The 19,808-nt window shown below is 43.3% G+C and overlaps 1 protein-coding gene across 2 annotated transcripts in view; it reads left to right on the top strand.

Annotated features, from left to right (window-relative positions):
- The window catches only part of GRIN2A (glutamate ionotropic receptor NMDA type subunit 2A), a 378,157-nt gene that overhangs the window by 256,091 nt on the left and 102,258 nt on the right, over positions 1-19,808 (top strand). For both annotated transcript variants that reach the window (XM_044232754.1, XM_044232753.1), the window contains exon 3: positions 4,806-4,920. In XM_044232754.1, coding sequence (XP_044088689.1) covers positions 4,806-4,920 — 115 coding nt within the window. The remainder of the gene's footprint in view (positions 1-4,805; positions 4,921-19,808) is intronic.

The following is a 19,808-nucleotide window of genomic DNA, read 5'->3' as shown; positions in this document are numbered from 1 at the left end:
GCCAGCATTGCTTCCCTGCTATTTAAGGGCTCCCAATGGAAATAGCGAGGATGGAAATCGAAGCTCAGAAGCCGCCCGGAATTTCTAATATTTCATCTGGTCACTAAAAGTTTATAATCCATTTTGGAGAGAGAAACAAAACAGTGTTAAGATTTTACGGTTTAATACAAGTACCCAGCAGGTGTTAATGGGGACCAAGCAGTAGGGTGTGTAATGGGATTTCCCTAGGTAAAGAATTCTGCTTGGGAGCCACTTTAGATGGGGAGAAAGTCTGAGAAAATATGAATTGTCTTTCCTAGAAATTGGTTGGGGGAATTGAAGGTAGTCGGTGCTCGCATCCTGCTAACTTCATAATGAAATTACTGTTCAGCAAAAAATTCTGTTCGTGCCCCACCCCCCCATACCTGCCCAAGGGAGTGAGGGAGGATTGTTAATAAAAAAAAAAAAAAAAGAAGGAAAAACAATAAAACGATATTAGTGTTGAGTATACAGACTCATCGGTCCAGAATAGTGAATCCGAAAGGAACACAGAAAATGAGGGGGCACGAGAACGTCTGTCTAGTGGTTTCCATGTAATCGGAAGCGGAGTGATCGCGTCTAATTCATCTCCCGGCTCGTGCCGCCTGATCTCACCGCAAGACGGGAGAAGGGGCGTGAGTAGAGGAAGTAGAGATGGGAAGTAAAGAAGAGGAAGGTTTGAGTAAATTCAGCCGGCAGATCGAAAGATCTGGTTGCTCGTGAGTCCTCGCTCGCGCCCCGCATAACCTTGAGAATGGCTCTCGCCAGGGCCACGCGTCTAGGTCAGAACCAAAGCATTTGCTCTCTGGTCCGCCTTTTCCAAAAAAGATAACCAACTGGATATTTCTGAACCTCTTGATAATTGGAATTTTCAGTTCCCCCTGCCTTTGGGTCATGGGGTAGATCCATCCCGAGCTCTGTCCATCCCAAAGTGTCGGGCAAGTCAAACCCTGGCCTGGTAGCTAATTCGATTCAGCAACATCAACCAGAATGATACATTAAAAACCTCTGAGTTTGGGGCAGCAAATACGGAGACTTGATCATGGATACCGGACTAGCCCTGGTAAAGGCCGATCGTGGGAGAGTCGGTGACCAGTCTTCCATCCTGTTCCGTGGTTCTGTGCCGTTGGCTGGGTGGTTCCCCCCTGCAGGGCATCGCCACCCCTCGCCCCTGGCCATTCACCCAGCCAGCGCTTGTTCGTCCTTCCACTGTGTCTCCTGCTGCCGGCTGTGCCTCTTGCAGTAGAATCAGCCACCTTCTTCCTCAGGCTCTTGACCAGCCTACTTAGTACGTGTCTCTGATTTTACACTTCGCTGTTCTCAACTGCGGTTCCGTATTACAGAACTATATGTGTTTACTTTGTTGTTTTTCCCACCACAGTTCTTGGCACAGGTCATGGTAGGGAGTAGGTTTGCCAGTGTCTTTTGGATGGGTACATGGATGAATGTATTGATGGGTAGGTGGATGAATGGATGGACACAAGGACAGACAGACGGATGTAGGCATGGCTGGCTGGCACTTCTGGTGAGGATATCTTCATGTACTCAACCACCAAACATGAACCCCAGCCCTACAGTGTGCCAGACGATATAATAAGGCTAAAAATAACCACGGGAAACAAAACCGAAAGTCAACTGGGAAAATATAAATGACTTAATTTACACCCCTCACACACACACACACACACAATTAATGACTTTTTTTTTTAGCCATAAACAAAAATGAAGTTGTCCTCCAGTGCAGAGAAGGAAAGAAGCAGTTTTATCTCTGCTTCTCTTGCCAGCAAATCTATGCATCCCTCCTCTGTTTAAAACCTTTCGTAGATCTCTCCAGCCTTCTGAACAAAACCCAAATGCTTTAGGGTAGCATTCAAGATCCTTTAGGATCCGGCTTCAGGGATCCACACCAGAGGAATCCCATGGCCCTAATAGCTTATTAAGCTATTTCCTGTTTTCCCCAGTGTGTGCCACGCTGCCAACCTTTGCCGACTCTTCTTTCCTCAAGGAAAGCCTTTGCTCAGAATTCTTTTCTCCTTCTCCTCATTGTTGTTGTTGTTGTTGTTTAAAGTAGGCTTCATGCTCAACACTGAGCCCAATGCGGGGCTTGAACTCATGACCCTGAGATCAAGACCTGAGCTGAAATCAAGTCAGACGCTTAACCGCTTAACCAACAGAGCCACCCAATCATCTGTCTCTTGCCTCTTCTTAACTCCTTTTCCCTTCAAGATTCCCCAGGAAGCCCCACCCCCGAGCCCCTTAGCCTGAGAGAGGGGCCTCCCTCTGCATTCCCGCTTCTCCCACTTCTTAAGCATCCCTCCGTGAGCGGCGTTCTCCGTGCTGTCATTGTTAATGTGCCTGTGTTACTGGGTGGTGAACGTGTGGGTAGGAGGGCGGACAGGCAATGTGGTTTTTATTTCCATATCTATAGGACTCCCCATAGGGCCTGACACATAATAGACAGGCAGCAAATAGTTGTTGAATCAACAGAAAATATCCTACCAGGCACCTCGCGTGCCCCCAGTAGGAGAGTGGTTCCTCTCTGCTCCTTCCGGAATTGCAGTGATATATTTTTTCTGTTTTTTAACAGACACTATTTGCAGAAAATTTGGAGAACACAAAGATACACAAAAGAAAATAAAAGGTACCTGTAATCCTTCTATGCACAGACAAACCTTATTTTTATCCTCTCCTGCTTATTTAATGTGAAAGAGTGAGCATTTTCTCCTCTCCATTAACTTGTCATTGAAAATATGATTTTCAAAACCCCAAATAGTTTATTGAGTGGATACACAATATTTGTTTTTGTTGCCTTTTTCCCAATTTCTTTACCTTGTCCTGGGAGACCTGATTTTCCCCCCATACGACACAGCCCAGGGCAGACATGTGACCAGTTAGGACAGTGTCTCGCTTTTGAATTTTTTATACTCTATTTCTCCTCGTTAATATTTTACTTCTTCAGCTACTTTTGGAATTAAAGGTGTATAAACCAAGAAAATGCCATGGTCTTGAGATACCCTGTCTCTCTGGGCTCTCCAAATACTTCAACCCACCATACTACCTTCATTGAGTTTCTGTTAATTGAGGTGTTCCCTTGGAAGTCTCCAACAATATCACCTTTTTCTCAAGCTACAAAAGATGTGGACTCCTGGGGATCCTGCCCCCCAAATCCTGGGAGGGGAGCTCTGCCATGCCTCCCTCCTCGTCCACATCCAGCTTGCCTGTAGGCAAGGTGGCCTTGAATAGGGGCGGAGGTAAGATGGTCATAAGGCAGACAGACGTCCTGCGCAACAGAAGTGCTAGGACCGTGGTTGACCCCACGGATGTTACATAAGGCAGATGCTGAGATGTTGTCCTTGTTGCTTCTCTCTCCCCAACCTTCACATCGCTCACTGATTACCTGCTAAATATTCTCCACCTGATCTTGTTTGTGGCGACTCTTACTCCTCATTCTCCTCCTCCGTGGGGGCCACGACCAAGCCGAAGCCAACATCATCTCTGACCTGGAGAATAAGCACACACTGTAACCCACCCCTTCGCACTCACTCGTCACCTCCAACCCACTCTACACAGCCCTCAAGTCAAGTCTGATTGTTTCGCCTCCTTGATTAAAATCTTCAGTGTGGTCTTAATGTTTTAAAACAAGGACAGATGGGGTACCTGGGTGGCTCAGTGGGTTAAAGCCTCTGCCTTCAACTCAGGTCATGATCTCAGGGTCCTCAGATCGAACCCTGCATCGGGGGGGTCTCTGCTCAGCAGGGAGCCTGCTTCCTCCTCTCTCTCTGCCTGCCTTTCTGCCTATTTGTGATCTCTCTCTCTGTGTCATATAAATAAATAAAATCTTAAAAAATATAATAAAACAAGGACAGAACTCTTGAATGTGGCCTAAAAACCTTGGCACTATCTCCCCTATTCACCTTCTCAGCCACACCACATCCCACATTCTTCTGTCTCTCTCTGCTTCAGTCTCATTGGTTTGCAGTCAGTCTCTTGTGTGTACAGCCACAGGGCCTTTGCACCTACTACCATTTTTATCTTGAATTTACTTATGTCTTTTTTTAACCTCGTTAATGCTGACTCATCTTTCTAGTGAAGCCAGACTTCCTCAGAGAAGCCCTGCCTGACCCCTGTTTCTCTTCCAGACAGGCCACCCACGTCATTCCGATAACGCTTGTCATAGATCTGTAAATGATTAATGCCCGTTCTCTCCTCTAGACTGGAAGTTTCATGAGGGGAGGGATCATGTCTGTTTCCTTTATTATTTTTGTTGTTGTTGTTGTTTGTTTCCTTATTTATCCTCGGTCAAGTGTCTGAGTCCTGGCATGTAGCAAGCGTTTAGTAAGATTAGTGGGATGAGTAAAGAACAGGTGGAATACCATTTCTTTGAAGTTGCATCCCATATGGTCAAAGAGCCAGCAGCTTCCTTTAGGGAAACATGTTAAAACGTAATAGAACGTGCTTTAAGATCTCCTGTAATGTCATTTGAACAGAGGTCTGTGGGTGCGGCAGGGCCAGAAGGTACTGTCGCATGTGCTAATGACAGTCCGTTGCTAACATCTGAATAGGGTGGGGGATTCCAAGAGCAAGTAGAGGCTCCTGGAAACGAGTGCCTGGCCCGTTAGCAGTGCCAGCATGGGTACCAGTACTCCCACACAGAGAGGCCACTTGTCACAGGTGATGACAGCCATGTTAGCCTCTCTCTTCCGTGAGTTACGCAGATGGTGCCATCCACTCATCTGACCTCTTTCCTTCTTCCCTAAAAACTTGTCTTTCTCTCTTCTTCTCTCTAGATTCATGGTCAACGTGACATGGGATGGCAAAGACTTGTCCTTCACTGAGGAAGGCTATCAGGTGCACCCCAGGCTGGTGGTGATTGTGCTGAACAAGGACCGAGAATGGGAGAAGGTGAGCGTCCTTCTGCATGTTGAATGCTGGGGGTGGGAAGGCTGAAAGCGTGGGCGGTGGAAGGGCTCAGCAGCTCCTTTTCCCAGCACATTTCCTGCTCAGTCGCTCCAGATCCCATCCCACCACCAGGAGCAGATCTTTCTTGGCATGAGTTGGACCAAATATCGTAAGGTGTAGCTGGAATGCTTTCTCTGGGTCAGCTGTGGTAACTGTGTGCTGTTCCTTGTGTCAGCTTCTCCAGCCTCATTGGGAAGGGTCCTTGAAGGATTTAGGATAAGTAATTTAAAGACTAAAGGTTGGTTCACGTTGTTGGAATAGCAAAGGGTTACCGTAGAGCAGCGATCTCACCAGTTTGCCTACACCCATATTAAGTACCGTGTTTACACATTTTGCCATGTACCTAAACCCCTGTATTTTCACTTACATTGTCTTTTACTTTAAGTCAACTGGTTCCCAAAACTTAAGTGTATCACTTGTGTAAATCACAGATGGGAGAAGGAGGTTTTAGTTTTCATAAGGCACATTTTCTAGGACATATATATTAACTCTTGAAAAATATAAAACATAACTCTACAGGAAAAATCATCACATTGCCCCCCCCCCAACAAGCCGTGTCCTGAGTCAGACAGGGGAAATGTCACCGGAGTTGTCTAGACAACCCCATGCAAACTATGGCAATATTCACCCCACTTGCCCTCTCTACCCACCAAATCCCAAATTCCTCGCCACACCATCACATAAAGAGCAGAACAAAAGATAGTGAAAGGAATCCTGGGTCATTATCTTGTCTTTCTTGACAAGCAAAGCATGGCTTCTGAACCACCTCAAGCAACTTGAAATTTCACTTTGCACATCAGATGGCGCTTGAGAGATCCTAGGGGATAGGAAGATGTGGGGTATGTGGTGGGAGCCGTACTGTAATTAACTCGGATCAGAAGAAAGTACTGTGGAAACAGAAGCATTGACTTTGGGGGATCTGAGATGGTTTCCTAGAAGGAAAGATAGAAAGAAAGCTCTGGAAGATTTTTGCTTTCTACCCCCATCAGCTACAAAAGAGACTTACCTTCAAGCATACTTAGAAAAGTCACCAGCAGTCTGAAAAGTCACAAGCAGACTGTGTCCTGGAGCATAAAACAAGTCTCGATATGTTACAAGGGATGGAAATAATGGAGAATACATTCTTGGACCACACAGTGTTAAAATAAAAGGTTATAATAAAAGTAGATCCAGGGATTCCCCAGATGTTTGGAAAATAGATAATACTTCTGAATAGTTCATGGGTCAAAGAAGAAATCAAAACACATTAGCAAATATTTTGAATGAAATGACAATAAAAACACAGCAGAGCAGATTTGAAGAATAAAGCTGAAGGTGTGCTTAGGGGGACGTTTATAGCTTGAAATAATTTTAAAAAACAAGGCATGTGTAAAGTCATTGATTTAAGCTTCTGCACTGAGAAGCTAGAAAAAGAAGAGCAAAGTAAACCCAAATGAAATGGAAGAAAACCACAAATATAACAGTAAAAATCAAGATAGAACACAAAATATAGAGAAAATCAACAAAGCCAAAAGGTAGTTCTTTGAAAAGATTAATGAAATTTATAATTTCTAGCAAGAGTGATCACATAAAACAGATAAAAGATAAATACTAATGAAAACATACTAAAAATGAGAGAGGAAATATCACTACAGTCGTTACAGATCCTGTAGACACTAAAATGATAAAAAAAATCATGAATAATGTATGTCAACAAATTCCACTATGTAGATAAAATGGGTACATTTTTTGTAAAACAAACAAATTTTGTAAAACCCACAAATTTCCAAAATGACCTAAAAATGAAATAGACGGTCTGAAGTCTCTAAGTTTCTAAACTCTAAACTTGCTAAGAAATTGAATTTATAACTGAAATCTTTCCCATTTCAGAAACAATAAAAACTCCTGACCTAGATGGCTTGGCTGTGAATTCCATCAGACATTTTAAAAAGAAATAACACCAGTCTACATGGTGTTTCAATATATTAATAATCAAATTCAAGCAATATATTTAAAAAATAATATATCATGGATAAATAGTGTTTACCCTAGGAATTCAAGATTGGTTTAACATTCAAAAAAATAAATCAATGGAACTTACCATATTAATGTAATAAAGGAGAAAAATGTAATCTCAGTAGATGCAGAGAAAGCATTTGACAAAATCTGATATATCCATTTGGGATACAGGAGGGAGATTTCTCAATCTGATAAAGGTTATCTATGAAATTCTTATAACTCACATCTCCTACAGTGATGAAATGATGAAAGTAAATCCACAGGCATGCTTTCAATTGCTTTCTGAGGAATAATTATGAAAATGGGGGAAAGGAAAGTTTTTTTTTTTTAAAGATTTATTTATTTTAGAGAGCTTGTTGGGAGTGGGGGTCGTGGCGCAAGGACAGAGGGAGAGGCAGAGAATCTCAAGTAGATTCTACACTGAGTGGGGAGCCCTACTTGGGGCTCGATCTCACAACCTGAGATCATGACCTGAGCCGAAACGAAGAGTCAGACAGAACTGACTAAGCCACCCAGGCACCTCAAAAGGAAAGTCTTTTTAATAAATGGCACTAAATTAATCAGATATCCGTATAGAGAAAAAAAATACCTTGACCCATAGCTCACATTATACATAAAAATTACTTACATTTCAGACCTAAATGTAAAAGCTAAAACTGTGAAGATTTTAGAAGAACATTTAAGAGTATATCAGTGTGATCTGAGAAAGCAGAATGCAAAAGGCATTTAGTGTATAGTAAAAATAGCAAACTGGGGATGCCTGGGTGGCTCAGTCAGTTAAGTGTCTGCCTTCAGCTCAGGTCATGATATCAAGATCCTGGGATCGAGCCCTGCATCAGGATCTTTGCTCAGAGGGGACTGTGCTTCTCCCTGTCCCTCTGTACTCTCTCTTTCACACACGTACATGCATATACATTCTCTCTCTCAAATAAATAAAATCTTTAAAATAAATAAATAGACTGAACTCCATCAAAATTTAAAATTTTTTGAATTTTTCTCATGTGCAGACATTGTTAGAAAATGAAAAAGGCATGCCACAGGTTGGGGAAAAAATACTAACTCTCTGTGCATATCCAAAATGGCTCATGCCAGAATATATAAAGAACTCCTATAAATCAATAATAAAAAATAAAATAATACAAAAGTGGGAAATTAAGTTAGACACTTGGCAGAAGATATTACTCAGATGGCCAATAAGTAAGTGAAAACATGCTTACCACTGTTGACCATCAGAGATAAACAAACTAAAACCATCATGATCTATCACTTCCCACCCACTGAATGGCTAAAATGAAAAAGACTGACAATACCAAGTGTTGGTAAGGACATGGAGCAACTGAATCTCTTATATATTTCCAGTGGGAATGTAAAATTACAGCCACAATGGAAAAGTGTTTGACAGTTTCTTATAAAGCAAAAAACATACACAAACCTGACAACCTAGCAATTACATCCTAGGTATTTACTGTAAAGAAATAGAAACATATATCCCAAAAGTAATATTCGTATAATAATGTTCATCACAACTTTACTCATCATGGCAAAACATCAGAAGGAGTGTGACTGTCCATCGACAAAGAATGGATAAATAAATTACGGCATATTCATAAAGTGGCATGCTACTCACTAATAAGGAATGAATTGATAATATCTAGAACATGGATGAATTGCCAGAATGTTATATGGAACAAAAAAGCCAGAGACCTAGAGGAATATACCGTATAAATCCATTTATGTGAAGTTCAAGAAGAGGCAAAACCAGTCTATGCAGTTCGATACAAGGATAATGGTTGCTTTTGTGACAGGGGGCCATCCATAGGAAAGGGGCCCAGGAGCTTTCTAGAGTGATGGCAATGTTTCCTATCCTGAACATTTGTCAAAATGTGTCAAACTATCACCCAAGATCTGTTTATTTTATTGCATGTCATTGTACCTTAATTCAAAATAATTTTCGAAACCCTTCAAATTGTGATACCCAGCACAATTAACTATTAGTGTTTACTGAGTTTTTGTATTTAACTGCAGACACGAGTCCTAGTTATGTCAATAATAACTATTGTTCATTGAACACACTGAATCACACTTCATTTATTCATCCAAGTGTGCCAGGCACTATTCTATTCTTGGTGCTTGGAATCTATTAGTGAATAAAAAAGACCCCCCCTAAAAAAAAATTCTGCACTCATGGAACTTAGATTCTAGTCTGCATGTGCAGGAGGGTGGGGTGGGAGTCTTGTGTTTTTTGTATACTTGAGGAAAGCATTGGATTCCAGTAGACTGGCATCTGGTCTACCCTGTGGCCCACATCTCCATCACTGAGCTGGGCTCCTCTGTGCATCTGGCACACTGAACAGGCTGGGTTTTTGTTCTTGGTTTTTGTTTTTGTTTTTACCTGTTATGTTTTTCCGTACCCACACCTTTTATCCATCCTTCACGCTCTGGGTTTTCTTTCCTCTTAGAAATGCAAAGCCAACATGCAAATTATTTTTTCCTATTCTTAATAGGAGATAGGGAACGTGGGCATTTTCTGCTTTCTGTGATTGTGTTTCGGGGTTATTTTTCAACCGTTTGAAGTTATACAACCTGAGGATCACTGTGGAACTGTGAAATCATTCTCCTTGGTTGGATTTCACCTGTCCTGGGTCAGACTGGGCTCACACCTATGAATTTTCAGTGCTGCCTTTAGGTCTGGCTCATTTGCTGGGGAGCCTGTTTACGGGGAGGTCACTGCCATACAGGTGATAACATTCCATAAAGAAAGCTGCCCTTGATCTCCTCCGTTTCCAGACACAGAAAATGCCCTTTTAATATTTTGTGTGTCCTTTTTCAAATTCCTGTTGAAATACAACAATTTCTCAAAAAGGCAGCTCAGGGAATTACTGCTAAATTGAGCTGAGAATGTACAAATGCTTCCTGTAGTTGGTCTATTCTCTTGGCACTCGGGGGATCCAGTTCTTCAGAAATAACTCCTCGTGCTTCTGTCTTGAAGAAAGAGGAAGCCAGTGGAGCAGGTAAATACCAGTCATGTTATCCTTCAGTCTGTACGCCGGCAGCATGCAGGGTACAGTGGGTCATCAGACGCTACAGCCCGCAGAAGGAAGGAACTGATATTCTGGGACTCAGAGATGATGACTTTCTATCTCTGAGGTCACCCAGTGGTGTCACTGGAAGCAGCAGCATGTAATGAGGGAGTCCTGGAAATTGTGATAAGCCCTTGGAGGGGACTTTGCTTTCTGCCGGGTCCTTGTGTGTGGCTGGTGTGGATTATTCCAACACCATGACCACTGCCTGCCTGTGTCTAGCAGACATAGAACTCCGTGCCAAGCAGTCTTCTTCTTACAAATCAGGATTCCCATCCTCTTCACCTCCACTTTACCCCAGTAGTTTTGTTCTGCCTTGGATCTTGGTGGGTTTTGGAGCAAGGCCTCCCAGAGATGTTTGAAAACAGTACCATGGATGCAAGGCAATTGGCAGCCCAGGCCAGTGCAACCAGAACTCCCTGGGAATCAACTCTATGCCCACCATTCTAGCAGGCAGTGGGGCTTTTCCAAGGATGAGTAAGAAACCATTCAGCTCCTCAAGTAGCTCATGAGCTAGCTTTTGCTGGGGTGAGAAGGATGAACTTGACTCAGCCAGTTGGGGTAGGCTCCAAGATGGTAGGGCCTTCGAAGCTAGGGTTTGAGCATAGACTGGAGTTCTCCAAGTTGAATCATTTTCTCTTTACCTGAGTAAAAATGCTTTGGAAATAATTCTGTTTACTGTTTTTGGGTTATACTAGCTATAAAATGAAATTATATATGAGTACATGCACACACAGATATACGCGTACGTACAGACTAGCTTTAAAATGGAGATCAGTTTAGAAAGAGACACAGAAAGGGAGAGATTCAAAGAAAGATTTTGAAAGCAGTTTTGAATTTTTTGACCACAAGCATAAGTAGGACAGAACCCATACATACTAAAATGAAATGACCCTTTTGTTTTCTAGAGAAGCAGTGATTAAGGATGATAGAGGTGCCCCAGAAGACATGAGAGAGACCCATCATGTCTTCCCAAACCAAGAGTCTTGCTCCAGTGCTCTGATGTATCCACCTTCCCTTTTTCCTTTCTGGTCTGTTTTGATTCTCATTGGTGCCCTTGGTGCCAGCTGCCTGCCTTGTGGGATGACTCCTACATCCCTCACTCACCAGCCCAGACCTCCCGATCTCCATGCTTGCTTGCAGAACACACCTATGCAGAGAACGGACAGTCCTCCAACTTCCTTCTGTCTAAAGCCAAAATCATCAACTGTCCCTCCCAAATATGGTTGTTCTCCTTTGTCCCAGCATAGATCTCTTCATTCTTATCCTCCCAATGGAAGATATTTGGTTGTCATGGGCTCATCTTCTTCTCCTTGGTATTCCTGTTCCTTTGAGCATTTTCCCCATTTTTCTAAGGACACCCTTCCTGGATAATCTCAAGTGGGTTAGGTCCTTTACACCTTATTTCTACAGACCTGTATACTAACTCCTAAGAGTGTTAACACTTGAGATTGTCACTGTTTGCTTGCATAGTTATCTACACTTAGACCATGAGCCCCATCTGGGAAAAGGTCAGTTCCATTCATGTTTCATTAGATCTGCCATGGGACTTTGTTTCTAGTTCCCAGAAGGGTCTCTGTACAAGCTGTTGGGCATGATGACTTCAGATTTTAGATACCATTCATTAAGAGCTACTCTGTACCAAGGGCTATGGTAAGAATTTTATGTGCATGATTTCATGTAGCTTTTTCAACAACTCATCTCAAGGAGGCATTTTGATTTCTGCCTCACAAATAGAAATTCAGACTAGTGACCAGTTTCAGATGCCCCAGCTAGTAGGCGGAGGAATCAGGATGTGAGTAGAAGGCTACCTGACCCCAAAGGCTGCATTCCTAATCTCTACATTTTACATAAAGCCTGGCAGAGGGGCAAGGATGTTTTAGAGAAATTGAGATCTCTTCCCACCTTTAGAATGGCATCCACTTTCTTTTTCTCATGGGGGACAGCAGATTCCACCCAAAGCCAACTCCCTGCAGCTTGGGGGATAAATATCATACTTCAGAGACCATGTCTTTTCTGGTCTGTAGCAGTTTTATCTTCTAGGATCATACCCTTGTCACTTGTTTCTTGTGCATAATTAAGGAAATGCCACTTAAGGAAGGAATTCCTGGTGCAGATATGATACAGGAGATCTTTGAGAAAGCTTGGACTGACATCTGGAAAGTATAGTTCTGATGAGACCCGTCAGCATGTGATCAGATCTAGGAAGGCTTTCCCCAACAATGGTGTATGCATGGGGTACAGTTGTAACATGACATGATTTCTACTTGTAGATTGCTGTCACTCCCTTCTTTCTAGATCACTGCATTTTAAGTACCCCTTCGTCACTTCCCCACCATATGTAGCCTAGAATGACTGTGTTAGTCTCAAGAACTGATGTGAATGTGCAGATCTCTGGTGTGTGTTTGCTTGTATGAGTTTGTGCATGATAATAGTAATCTGCAAACAGGTTCATCCTGAGAAAGGATTGAAGTAGTTACGCAAGCATCGTACTTGGCTTCTGCACACGCATATTCCCATGATTATGTGAAGGAAGTCATGGAAGAAAATGATCATTGAGAGACCATAGTAAATGATGAATTGGTTGAACAATTGTGTGCATTTCTGAAAGGGATGCAACAATGCAAAAAGATGCAAAAGGTGCATCTTTTGCAGACAGGTGGAAGGTCATTCTGCCTTCTCTTGTGTGCTCACTTTGCTTGGAAGATGGTGGCAACTCACTGAGGAAGCCATGAACTCTGGCTATCACTAGCCCTTAGAGAAGACAGTTTGTTTCCAGGTTTTCACTTTTTCTCTTACTGTTCGATCTCTGGTGCTCAATCGCTGAGATTTACTATTTATAGAATGGATATAAGAATGGATGAAAGGTTGATTTTCTTTTTTTTTTTTTTAAAGGTTGATTTTCAAGGGACTTTCCCACATAAGGAACATCTTTCAGTGTTGGCCATTCAAGTGTAGTTCGTAGGACTCCCTGTATCAGAGTCTCCAGGGGAAAGGTGTGAAGGTCTTGTCCCTACTTTCAAACCTATGGAATGATCATTTCAGATTCTGCTTTTTTCATATGCTCTCCTCATGATTCTCATGCCCCTTGAAGATCTAGAACCATGGCTTTAGAGCATAGATAGATTCTTTGTGACCCTGAAAAGATGGTCTCGTCTACATCATCCTGGTTATCAGAACTTTTTGTTTCTTAGACTTTGTGCCTCTTGCTTCCTTTGGAATGGAATGTTTAGTGGCAAAGCTTAGGAGAAATGGTATGGGAGAAAAAGAAATAAGCAAAGAGTAGTTTTGATGCACCTTGGGTAACCTCTGGTGAGTGAGACAGTACCAATGCCAAATAAAATCATGTTTATGCATGTAGATCAGTACCTATCCCCTGGTGTATCCTCCATAGATCCTGTTATTAAATGATTTCTTTTTTTGCTAAATCTGTCCCCCATAAACAGAGGTGGTTGGATATAACCCTTATGCATTCACACATGTATTCCATCAAACAAAATGTCTAGAATGTCTGCTGTGTGCATGTCATTGTGGAGGGTTGCAGTAACATACAGACTAGTCTTCAAGATATTAGAGTCTAGGGGCACCTTGGTGGCTCAGAGGGTTAGGCCGCTGCCTTCGGCTCGGGTCATGATCTCGGAGTCCTGGGATTGAGCCCCACATCGGGCTCTCTGCTCAGTGGGAAGTCTGCTTCCCTCTCTCTCTCTCTCTGCCTGCCTTTCTGCCTACTTGTGATCTCTACCTGTCACATAAATAAATAAATAAATAAATAAATAAAATCTTTAAAAAAAAAGGTATTAGAGTCTAGTAGGGCACAAGAGATGCTCTTGTGGTATGTGCCACAAGAGATGTTCTGATAGAACTCTATAGTATTTAGAGAAGATGGACATTATGTATAGGCAGAAGGATTGAGGGCATCTGTACAGAGGATTTCTCGTTTGGACAAGTGTCAGAGAATAAGCATGATCTGGACTTCTGGGTATGTGTGGGAAGGCCTAGAAACAAGGAGTTCAGTGTGTTTGAACCATAGCTTGTATGATAGGCAGAATTCTAAGAATGGCCCCCCTGTTAACCTCCCCTGTCAGAGGGTGTGTGGGTGTATATGATGAGATACGCCTTCCATGATTGTTACATTAGGGAGCAGAAGGGGTTGTCTGCTGATGTTGAGTTAATCATGCTGGGCCTAATGTCCTTCCATGAGCCTTTAAAAAGTAGAGACTTTTCTGTAACTAGTAGCAGAAGAGGGCAGACAGATTTAAGCATGGGAAGGATTTGACTGCTAGGCTTGAGGATTGAGAGGCCATGTGACAAGGCATGTGGGGTCCGCTGGGAGCTGAGTTCCATCCCTGGCCAGCAGCCAACAAGGAAGCTAGGGCTTCACTGTCACGGCCCTCAAAGAGCTGGACTTGGCTAACCACCTGTAGGAGTTTAAGAGTGGATTGTTCCCAGGTCCTCCTCCATGAGCCCAAGCTGGCTGACCCCTTGATTTCAGCCTTGGGAGACCCTGAGTGGAGAACCCAGCAGAGCTCCACTGGACCATGGGCCTGTGGAACTGTGAGGTGTTGTCAAAGGGTGCTGTTCCAGGTGGTGATGCTGGAGACCTTTTGTTCTAGGACCACAGCAAATGAATATGGATCATTGCGAGGGAATGATGGGAGGAAAGGGCTGTGCTGGTATGTGAATTTGAGGCTATAGGACTTTATTCAGGAATCGTTAGGACGCCATTGAAGAAGGAGAAGAAAACAGAAAAAATAATAAATAGTAATGGTCAAATACATAAGCTCATCTAGTCCTCACACAGACACTGGAATACAGATGCTGTTACCCTCTTTTATGAACTAGGGAATGATTCCCAGACAAATTAAAAAATTGTGCAGGGTCATAGAGCTGGGATAGCAACCCTACAGCCTTCTCTCAGAGACACAAACTCTGCTGCTTCTTTAAAAATGACATGGTCATTGGTGAATGACCATGGTTATTAGTGAGGATCTTTGGGAATGTTTCTTAGGGGTGCTTTAAGTGGTTGGGGTCAAAGGGGAGTGTAAGGCTTGAACAGAGACATTGGAAGTGGGATCTGAGAGAATGTCAGAAGGGCTTGGAAATGCATGGTGTTCCCCAAATGATCTGCTGAGAGCTTTGTGACAGAGCAGAATCAGTCCGATTCTTTATTTCTTTATTTTTAGGCATGGGTCTGTGCTTAGGCATTTTGGGATTGAGTATTTTCCAGACGAAACCTGGCATGTGCGTAAAAGACATCGTCTTTCTTCTCTCCCTACTCCACGCTCCCTCCCCTGACAACCCTGGCTTCTCTCTTTCTCTCTTCCTTTCCTTTTTCCTCCCCAACCCACATCTAAAGTTAAAGGCCCCTTTATAAAATGGGTTTGGTGATATCACTACCTTAGCAGAGTCTCTGTGACATTTAACTTGTTTCCTTATGTAATGATCATTAAGTTTTTCAAATGACGCGAGCCGTAGAGAGGGAAAGTTAAGCCATCACAGAAGTTTTAAAACAATCATCTGACTTCCCCAGAGTCACGAGTCCTGGCTGTTTTAAAGATCCACACAGTACAATCTGTTAGGTCACCGTGGGGAAAATACAGTAGGTCCCTAGCAAATTAACACTGCAAGCTGAAGTAGGTGGTACCGTCTCCTCTGTGTGTGTGTGTGTGTGTGTGTGTGTGTTTCTGTCTTGCATTGGTTCTCTCTCTCTCTCTTTTTGCATTTGTAACATCAAACCAACCCTCCAAAAGAATAGCAGTTAGAGCAGTTGCTCTCCTGCAAGGCAACCTTCTGCTAAAAATTTTCGCGATTTCAGAAGTTGAAAAAAAATTTTTTTTTTCACAGACACGATATCTCTGCGGAAACATGCATTGATGGGAATGTTCATGATAAAGGATGTTTGGTGACAATGATGGTGGCGGTGGTGGCAGGTGCCGATGGTTGAGCTCCTTACTATTCCATGATGCAGTTGAATGTTTTCAAGGCATTATCTCATTTAAATATCCTAGCAATCTCTGTATTTTATCCTGTCTAAAAGGGAGGGGATAAGAGTACCCACCTCTTAGGTTGGTGGGAAAATTTAAAAATATCTGTATCTGATCTCTCGCTTAGGACACCAACTGGAACACAGTAGCTGGTCAGTAAATGCCAGCTTCAGTTTAACCAGAGTTCCATGTCATTGGAGAGAAATTGGAAGCCACCTAGGATAAATGACTTGCCCAAGGAGACCATAGAATCTCCTTGAGAGATTGGAACCCCCCCTCGGTATCTCTCTCTCTCTCTCAGGAGAGCCAGAGTCCACCATGATGTCATCTGGACGAGCTCTGTCTGTGGAAATCATAAACCCAACTTGATAAGGAAGCTATCTGAGGGGGCTCGGGCCATGATTAAGCTGACAGATGGTATAAATGTAAGACAAAAGCTGTACCCTTGATAGTGTGCCATTGCCATCAATTATGAAAATGAGTGAATAGATTATTTAAATGATCTCAGATGAGTGAATTATTCAGAGAGCCTCTCAGTCAGAAGTATTTCTAGAAACTCCTGAAGAGACGGATGAAAACCATTTTTTATTTTCTGACAGGGTCATCAACTTGTCTTTGCATAGATGAATGCAAAGCCCCGGGCTCCTCTGACAGAAGGGGGAAGAGACGGAGGGGGGAGAAGGAGAGGGAGAAGGAAGAGGAGAACAGCGGGATTTCCGCCCGGCACTGCAGGACATAGAATGAGACTCCCGTGCATCGTATAGGAAAGAATATTTTTCTGTGTTCTCTGGGATGCTAGAGTCAGAGTGTTGCGGTGGTCTCTGAGTGGATAGGGGTTCATGAGACAGGATCCAGCTTTAACCAGAGGTGGTAATGTTCTCTCTGATTGGCATATTGGTATCCCAAGTGAGCTCTCATTTGGGGAAAAGATAGAATATTTCTAAAATTAAAAAATGGGTAGATGAAAGAGATCGACTTCAGGGCTTCTCTGAATGGAACACACACCTTACAATACTGGCTTTCATATTTACAGTTTGCTTTCAGCTGCATGAGAATCCTGTAGAGTAGGTGATGCTCTCTGATTTTTGAGAAGGGAGTACTTGGAGATATTCAGTGACATTTTTATCAACAGCTGATCCAAGACTCAAATTTAGGTCTTAGGTATTTCCACGTCTGGTGCTCATTCCACCATTTTGTACAGTTTCTAGGATGAATAATGGCAGTTTTTACAAAGAGCCAAGAGACTCTTGTGGCTGTTATCTGCCTTGGAAGTTGAGAGATGATACCTGGTCCTTTATGTAGATTCAAATCTTGCTCTTTAGGTTAACATAAATATTAACTATGAATGTCTGATATGATTGAACTATTTGTCCATCCATCCATCCATCCATCCATCCAGTTATCCAGTGTTCAGTCACCTAATAAACCATCTGTCTGTCTGTCCGTCAGCCCATCTGACAGACCGTCTTTCATCCATCCATGTGAGTCATCTGCTCTCGGACCCACCCACTTAACTCTGCTAATCTGTTTGCCAGGTGTTTACCCGTTACCTCCCTGTGCCAACCCTGTGACAGGCATGGGTGAAGCAGAGATGAAAAGTACAATGTCCCTGCTTTCCAGAAACTCACAGTCGAGTAGGAGAGACAGAGAAATGAATTTCTTTCATTTTTTTAGAGAGAGAGAGAGAAAAAAAGAGAGCAGAGTGGGCTGGGGAGAGGCAGAGGGAGAAGGAGAGCTAGCATCTTAAGTAGGCTCCATGCCCAGTGCGAAGCCCAACACAGGGCTTGATCTCGTGACCCTCACATCATGACCTGAGCCGAAACCAAGAGTCAGACCCTTAACTGACTTAGTCACCCAGGTGCCCCGCAGTGACCTTCCTGTTATAACATCCTCATAGTAAGATGAGTGCTAATTGTAGAGGCAGGCCTCGGGCATGGCACGACATCTCCCCAGCCTGACTGTTAGGAAAGGGACAAACAAAGGCTTCCTAAAAGAGCTAACACACGCCCTGGGTCCTAAAGGACGGAGAAGAGTTGTCCAAGGGACATGGGCCATCTGACCCACTTAATGAACTGAATCACAAGCATCAGAGGCTCCTCCTATTTTTCTCATTTCACGGTTCATCTGGCTGGTGGCAGCTGGGTTGCTTCCCCCGCTGCCACCCCATCCTACAACGACCAGCTCTCCGCGGTTTGTGCTTTGGACCTGCTCTTGACTTTCTCAGCATGGTCTCTGTCGGTTTCTCTTCCTTCCCCATGTGCGGGCTGCTGGTGCAGACAGGAATGACGTTTTCCTGTTAGAAAAGAGAGGGAGTGGTCAAGTGCTCTACCCCAGCAATCTGCTTCTGGCTACAAGTGGCCGTGTCGGGCTGCCTTCTGTAGCTGCAGTGTGGTTTTCTCATCTGTGCCGTTGGCAGCAGAAGCTGCGCTCCTGCTACGCCGTCTTTCTTGGCGTTGGAGCCTGGGTGGGCCAGAGGGAGAGGCGGAGATAGAGAGGGATTGAATATCTGAGCTGTGGATCTCTGAGCTGTGGAAGACTTCGGGTGCCTTCAGACCCTGAAGACAAAGAAATTGGATGACTGTACCTCAAGATAATCCCCCATGTTGTATGCAGTAATTAATAATAACAATAAATAATTATTGTATCCTGGTTATAGCATAAGGACCTTGTATTCATCCCTTGAATTATTTTTTAACAGACATTCAACCTGAGTGCTATCGGCCCTGCCCCTAGTTTATATCTGAAGAAACTGAGGCCCTTTGAGGATTGGTGACTTGCTCAGGGTTAGGGAGTAAGTAAATGGCAACCTCTAGATTCTGGCTCGTGTCTCTTAGCTGCTAAAGTCCATTTGATTTCAGTGATACGATCTGGTTGAGATGGAGGGTCTTTGTGCACTGGTAGTCAAGGTTGTCATTGCTTTAATTATGACACGCTACATTGGGAGTCCCCCATCCCTGCATGGTTGATGTGCTCCCAATGTTTGCAAGGAGAGCTATTACAGGTACAAGGTTCCCTGCTGGACCAGGCATCTCCCTGAGCCTTGCTCAGAGCGTCCCGCTGAGCCGCATGCAAATCTGTCACATAATGAGTCTCTTGCATCTTTGTGCAAAACCAGCCAGCATCCCTCTGCAGACCTGAAGATGTAAATGCCCTCCCCCTCCGCCTCCTGTAGTGTGGGGCTCGTTCAGTCCTCATTACTCCGCCATAAGGCTCCTTATCTGTAGCCACTGTCGTTTGAAAATGTGTTTTAAAACTCATCACAATCACATCTAGAGAGTTCTTAGAGTCTATTTTCCTTCCATTTGAATTATAATTCTGCAAATTAGAAAGACTAAATGGACCTGTTTGAGAAGGAAGGAGGTAGGGGCCAACCCATCTTGGTTTCTCTCAGTGTGCAAATAAAGACTCCATTGGAAATGCATATGAGAGAAAAATCTGAAGCTGAGGAAAGACGAGATAATCAACTTCTATTCCCTTGAAGGGAATTGTAGAGTGATGTGAAGAAACCCATGGCCTCTCTTTTATGTTGTGTTTAATTTTCACATTGAAACGGATGGTCTGAGTTGGAAGAATCCTGATTCTTCACATCATTTCTCACCACGCTGGCCTCTGTGTGTGGTAGCAGATTACAGCTGATGGTGTATTTTTTTTCTTTCCATGAATAAAGTGTGTTTAAAGAAAATTGGACAGTCAGATATGAGGTAGGAAAAAGGAGGGCAAGAATCAGATTTTGACATCAACTCCCAACAAGCACCATTTTTATAAGGGG

Source organism: Neovison vison, chromosome 14, assembly GCF_020171115.1.
Source record: "Neovison vison isolate M4711 chromosome 14, ASM_NN_V1, whole genome shotgun sequence".
Classification (NCBI taxonomy): Eukaryota; Metazoa; Chordata; class Mammalia; order Carnivora; family Mustelidae; genus Neogale; species Neogale vison.
This window is presented reverse-complemented; position numbering and strand designations above follow the sequence as displayed.